The sequence below is a fragment of the Mobula birostris genome, chromosome 3 (genome assembly GCF_030028105.1).
Source record: "Mobula birostris isolate sMobBir1 chromosome 3, sMobBir1.hap1, whole genome shotgun sequence".
Lineage (NCBI taxonomy): Eukaryota > Metazoa > Chordata > Chondrichthyes > Myliobatiformes > Myliobatidae > Mobula > Mobula birostris.
The window spans coordinates 170,783,162-170,789,825 of NC_092372.1; the positions used below are offsets into that span (position 1 = coordinate 170,783,162).

At 45.0% G+C, this 6,664-nt stretch overlaps 1 protein-coding gene across 3 annotated transcripts in view; it reads right to left on the reverse strand.

Annotated features, from left to right (window-relative positions):
- efhb (EF-hand domain family, member B) overlaps nt 1-6,444 on the reverse strand; it is a 67,048-nt gene extending 60,604 nt beyond the window's left edge. Inside the window, exons 1-2 of one of the 3 annotated variants that reach the window (XM_072252012.1) lie at nt 6,279-6,444; nt 6,021-6,083 (exon numbers count right to left, since the gene is read on the reverse strand). In XM_072252012.1, the coding sequence (XP_072108113.1) occupies nt 6,021-6,083; nt 6,279-6,353 (138 nt within the window). In that variant the 5' untranslated portion in view covers nt 6,354-6,444. Of the gene's footprint in view, nt 1-5,728; nt 5,995-6,020; nt 6,084-6,278 lie in introns of those variants that run through there. The other 2 variants (XM_072252013.1, XM_072252014.1) reach the window with 2 other exon arrangements.
- Between the last annotated feature and the right edge of the window lie 220 nt (nt 6,445-6,664).

Consider the following 6,664-nt stretch of genomic DNA (forward strand, 5'->3'; position numbering starts at 1 on the left):
ATATTCCTTAGTTGGACAACATGGCTCCTTATCTTAGCTGAAGCCAAAACACTCCTTCCAGCAGGACACACTGCTTTTACAGAAAACTGCTAATATAAACTACCTCACAGCATAGCAATAGAAATCTTAACATGTGGAATATGGGGGTGAATGCACATTGTGCTCAGGAGTTGGAAACAATAGTTAACTGGATTAACATATCTCAGGATCTCAGGAATGTATGAAAGGGCGATTTTTCTGGATTGCATTTGCATGGGGAGATCTCTAGTTGAGAGCCAGACCCAATGACCAGGAAGAAGTGCTGGTCCATCTTCTCCAGCAGTTCACCTGGTCTTGTTATTGCTGTGAATTGACCAACAGCATCTCTCTTGTCTTAACCCATTTCTGGCAATACCACTGGACCAGTTGGTCTGCTGATGGAATCCCCCACCTCCGCTTCTTGTTCTGGGAATAGTAGAGACAGTACCCAAATTAGCATTCAAAAGGGGACATCCCGATAGACAAATGCTGAATTGTGTTGTGTGGAAGCTCCACCCAGTCCAGCTGGTATGGTTCCTCGAGGCTAGAGATCTGAGTGTTCTTTCAAGGTCCTGGTGGATCCTCTCCATTTGCTCTTTGGTCTGCAGATGGAACCCGGACCACAGACTGGCAGAGGCCCCAGAGGGCTCACAAAAAGCCTTCCAAAACCTAGAAGCAAACTGGGGGCCACGATCAGAGACAGTCCTGGGGGAAACAGTGAATCCTGAAGACATGCTGTAACATCAGGCTGATGATTATATTTAAGGGGTGCAAAATGGCAGTCCTTGAATAACCAGTCTATGACCACCATGATTACTGTATCACCTCGAGATGCTGGAAGACTGGTGACAAATTCAATAGAAATGTGGGACCAAGGGTGAGAAGTAATAGGGAGAGGCTGAAAAAGACCTTGAACTGGGCTTGGGTCTTTTATTTTGTGTTCAGAATCACACACTAAGACAGATTCCCAGGCATCTTTAGTCATGCCTGGTCAGCAGTAACATCTTTGAATGAACATCTTTGAATGAACTCTAGGGTGCAAGCCACCCCTGGATGCCCAGCCAGGTACAAAGCATGTAACTAGACAAACACCTCCAAATGAACAGGAACGAAAAAACATCCAGGAGGTCCCGGATCTGCCCATGTTGCTCTTGGGCTCGGAGCACCATCAAGTCGGTGTTCCAGTAGGTGGGTGCCACAACTGTACAGCTGGGAAGTATTGGTGAAGGGTTCCCTTCCCCTTTAGGTGCTCCTGAAGGCATGTTGAAAATACTCTCGGAGGTTGTCTCAGAGTAAACTTGGGAGGTGAATTGGGAAGTAACTCGAAAGGTGTCTTAGGCCCTTTTGGAGTCATTTCTTTTTGCACTGGTTTGACCAACCCAGAGCAATGGCAGTAATCCAATTGACTCTCAAGTTATGGAATGAGAGCCAGGAATGACCCAGAATGAATGATATTTCTGGGGAGCGAATGAGATAGAGCTGGATTGATTAGTTTAGATTAGATTAGATTAGATTCAACTTTATAGTTATTGTGCCGAGTACAGATACAAAACCAATGAAATGCAGTTAGCATCTAACCAGAAATGCAAAGAATAGTGTTATTTACAAAATAACTGTGAATAAAAAGTAAGTGCTACAGCACACAAATATAAAGGTACTGAGACAGTACAATATGGATGCAATACTGCTTAGCGCTGTGATGTGAGGTTCAGCAGGTTCACAGCCTCAGGGAAGAAGCTCTTCCTGTGCCTACTGGTGCAGGGGCGGAGGCTCCTGTAGTGCTTACCGGATGGGAGGAGAGTAAAAAGTCTATGATTAGCGTGAGATGCATCCTTGATAATGCTTTTCACCCTGCCCAGGCAGCGTTTGTGGTAGGTGTTCTCAATGGTGGGCAATTGGGTGGCGATAATCCGCTGGGCAGTTTTCACTACCTGCTGGAGTGCTTTGTGGTCCGATACAGGACAATTGCCATACCACACTGAGATGCAGTTGGTGAGTATGCTTTCAATGGTACAGTGGATTCTGGCTAATCTTGAGCTTGAGCAGGGATGCTTAGAGTTGACCTGCCTCAGCCTGGTCTCCCACCAAGGGCTGTGGCAACAAACTGCTGGGAGAGATTCAAAAAGTGGATTTTCAATCCACTGGTCAGTCCAAGGTCCAAAAAAATTCCCTGCTGCACCAGAGTCAATGAAGGTGGCTAGGGAATGCTTTTGGTCTCCCCATGAAAGCGACCAATGCTGATGGAGCTGAACTAGGGGTGAGGGTAGCAACCATCACAGCACTCCCTCCACTGGACAGTCCCAGCAGATTGGGACAAGAGGTCCGATAATGTCTAGCCCCTCCACAGTAAATGCAGCACCTCTCTATCCTTCTCTCTCAGTCGGCTTAAGAGGGCCTAGTCAGCCTAATTGCATAGGCTCCTCAGAGGCAGGGATTTGCAGCGATCAAGGAGGGGCCCTAGCTCAGGGAATAGGAGAGGACAGAGGAGAGTCGGGAGGGGGGAGGGAAAGAGTTTCCTTGGAATAATCCCCTTTGTCTATCCCTTTTCCTTTCCATTAATCGATTATTGAGTCATATCATCAGGTCCATAAGAAACAGAGAAGTTAGTGCTTCCATATTCCAACTGGTCTCTGTGACCAAGGTACGAAATTCCATGGAATAATTGGCCACAGACCGATTCCCCTGGTGCAAGTTGAGGAGTGCTATCACAGATCCATGACCTCTGGCAGGGTGGTAGAACACCCTCCTCAAATTCTCTGAAGAGGTCTGCACTCACACAGGTGGGTGAATCCTCCCAGAGTATGGTGACCCAGGCTCTTCCAGTAAGGAGTGAGATGATATAGGCTACCATGTTGTATTCTGACAGGAACTTGGAAGACTGTAACTCAAAGGTGAATGGGTATTGTACCAGGAGTCCTCAGCATACTTTTGGGTTACTCTCATACCGCTCAGAAGCTGGTAGATGCAGCAATCTCTCATTAATATTAATGGAGTCTCCAGTTTGAACTTGCCCAGAACTGGCAGAAGCCCCAGCCAAAATCGGATCCTGCTTACTGGAGTCGGAGAGCTTCTGGAGAGTAACGAGGATCTCCTGAAGCACGTTGTCACGTCTGCCTGCAGTTGCTCCTTGGTAGGCCAATGAGGTTCACAGATATTCATATTGAGCTGGGCTCATGACGGCTCAATCGTGCTGTAAAGAGAGAGCTATGGATGGTGGTGAGGCCAAGTGCTGAGCAAGGTCTAGAATTAACTCAGACTCAAAATAAGCAAGATGACACGAGTGAAATCCAAAGACAAGATCACGAGCAGTAGTACTAGAAAGGGAACTCTTACAATTGTGCTCTGAGTGTTCAGCACGGAGCCTTGAAGTATAGACCTTCCACGAAGGAATGTGGCAGGTAATAATTGGCAGTCTGGGTCTTAAGGGGACAGCAGCAGCTAACCACACTCCAGGGAATTGGAGTGCCGAACTTGGACGCCTGCTGCTATTCAGTCGGGACCATGACACCGTGTCAGTTCAGTTTGCAGCTGTGTCTATGACCGAAGGCCTCAGCCAGTTCCGCACCAAAGCGCCCTGATCAAATTGTGCAAATAGTAAAAAGAAGTAACCAGAACATATGGAATATGAACCACAGAGTCCTCCAAAAATGAGTCCACAACTGCGGAGCACATTCAACACTGAGGGTGTTAAATATCAAAGCACAAAGTCCCCCAAAAAAACAGTACTACAGCCACGAGCTATACCAAGAGGCGATCGAACCTGCCCCTTCCTCCAGCTGACTGCAGGCACACAGTGCTGAACACCTGCTTGTCTTCTGCTCTTGTCCTCATCAATTTCAATCTTGCTCAACCTTTTATTCGGTGAGGAGTAACAGAACCAACCATGGGTTTACATTCTTCCATTAAGAAATGATAGCCACACAATCCACTCCAAACCTTGCCAAATTCCCCAGGAGATAGCAAAAACATTAGATCATTCAGTCGGCCCAAAAACACGTTAACAGAATGGAAATTACAAGCAGCAATCAATGTCAGATCAGAAGTAGTAGAAGTAGTTTCATAAATGTGGGCAAGTGGCCAAATGGTTAAGGCATTGGACTAGCGATCTGAAGTTCCTGAGTTCGAGACCCAGCCGAGGCAGCGTGTTGTATCCTTGAGCAGGGCACTTAACCACACAGTGCTCTGTGACGACATTGGCGCCAAGCTGTATCGGCCCTTGCCCTTCCCTTGGACAACATCGGTGTCATGGAGAGGGGAGACTGGCAGCATGGGCAACTGCCGGTCTTCCATACAACCTTGCCCAGGCCTGTGTCCTGGAGAGTGAAGACTTTCCATGGTCTCGTAAGACTAACGGATGCCTTAAGTTTCATAAGCTGTCTGCGGGATGTCCCTGTTAATGACCTGAACCTCTTGACCATGTCTGCATGTTTTTATGCATTGAGTTGCTGCCATGTGACTGGCTGATTAGATCTTTGCATTGGTGTACGGGTGTACTGTATGTAATAAAGTGGCCACTGAGTATATATATGGAATGAGCTTCCAGGCAAAGTGGTTGAGACAGGTACTATAACAACATTGAAAATGCATTTGGACAAGTATATGCATAGGAAAGGTTCAGAGTAGACCAATATGGGTCAAACATAGGCAAGTGGGACTAGTTTATCTGGGCATCTCGGTTGGCATGGGTGAGCTGAGATGAAGGGCCTGCTTCTGTGCTGTATTGCTTGATGGCTCCTGGTTTTGAGCATTCCTCTCAGCAAGAGCACAAAGTCCTACATTGCTCAGATTAATGATTCTCTGAACCCAAGGGAAATCTGCAGGTTGGGAAATCTAAAGCCGTGGGCTTGAAAGTCAGAGGGAAATTAGCACAGAAAGAGAAGGGAGCATCATTGTGAATAGAGAAGTGTGAAAAAAGAACAGCAGCTGGACAGAGCTATTGAGGATGAAATGCACCACCTTCAGATGAAGTCATAAAAGTTTTAAAAAACCTGCAAATGCTGTAAATCTTAAATGAAACAGAAAATGATAGAGATACTTGCAAGTCAAGCAGTGTCTGTGGAAAGAGAAACAGGTCAAAGACATTTAATCAGAAATAAGAATGGGAAAGAAGAGGGGAAAGGTGGGGGAGAGGGATGTCCCTGATAGGATTAAAATAGGATGACTATGAGAATAGGCTGTGAACAAAGTTATCTGGTCAATGAGTGAATGGGAGGAGTTAGAGAATGAGAACATAGGCGTAAAACACATATAACACAGGCAAAAAAAAGCAATGTAGGCTGTGAAATGCAAATTGAAAGCCAGCAGATCAGGAGAGGGAAAAAAGGAATACAAAGCAAGCAACCTGAAAAGATATCTCAGATCGTTGACTAATACAGGCAGAAATCAAGTTAACTGAAGTTGATGAATTCAGTTTCGAGTTTAGATAATGAAAGAGAAGTGTGAACTGGGAGTGCCTGTAAACTTACTCTGAAGGAACCATGGGGGAAGGGAGAATTTTTACGTAACTACGTACTCTTTTGGATTCCTGAAAATATAAAATGTTGCTTGTTCCTCAATTTAAAAAAATCTTGACCGAGAGGTTAAAAAAAACATCCTTAAAGCATTTACCACGTTTTAAAAAAAACATTTCCAAGAAAACCATCAATATTCTACCTCAAAAAAAGATTTTCGTGTTACCTTTCGGGTTCATTGAGTCAGTAATTTTTCTTACCACTTAATATACTAAAGATGGTACGCATGGTATGCAAAACACCGCCCTTCGATCTCTCACTTTGTTCCATCACGCATGCCATTCTTTATTTCCTCATGTCCAATCCATCTAGGCTTGTTCATTGCTTTTGATTATCTTTTGATCAATCTCTTTTCTGATAAACCGCCTTTTCTGAAACTACATCTTTCTGCGGTTTAACTGTGTCAGATAGATGCATTCCCGTTGTGTAAATGCTAGGCATCAGTATTACCTACACTTCTCTGCTTCTATGACTGCTGTTGCATTTACGTACCCTGGGCTGAATTTCTGCCAGACATTCCAAAACGCTTCCAGTAATAGGCACTAATTTCCCCGCCTGCAAAACAAACATTAATTACAGCAAGTCTGCGGCCATTATTTGTGTTAGACCTCTCAGTTCAATGGATTACTATTGATTTATGTCATCCCAAGACAAAAAAAAATGACAGCAAGCAATTTAAGGAATCGCATTAAAGTTGTACTTCACGACAAATGGCATAGAAAATACTGAGAAGGGAAAATATCTACATACTGTATATAACGCGGGATCCGTATCGTAGAACCTTCCCTTATATACAGGTTTTAAGGGTTGGAGGACTGCCGGCATGACGAGTTTATTTTACAATTACAGTGACACTTTGGGAATGATTTAATTCAGATAGCTGGCGTCGCCCCCGCGGCTCGCTCCGGGATTTGGTTCTCCTCCTCTGGAATGTTGATCTTCACTGTCACCCGGCAACCAGCTGCACGTGAGCACTGGGCAGCTGGCACAAATAAACCAGGTGGCAGCCGGCGGAAACAGCTCAGACCCATGACAGTGGCAAATATTCTTGACATCCAAAAATATTTTACTATTGTTACAGATTACTTGGGGTCTTTACGCAATCTTGCCTTTTTACACTATTCAGAAACTGGTAA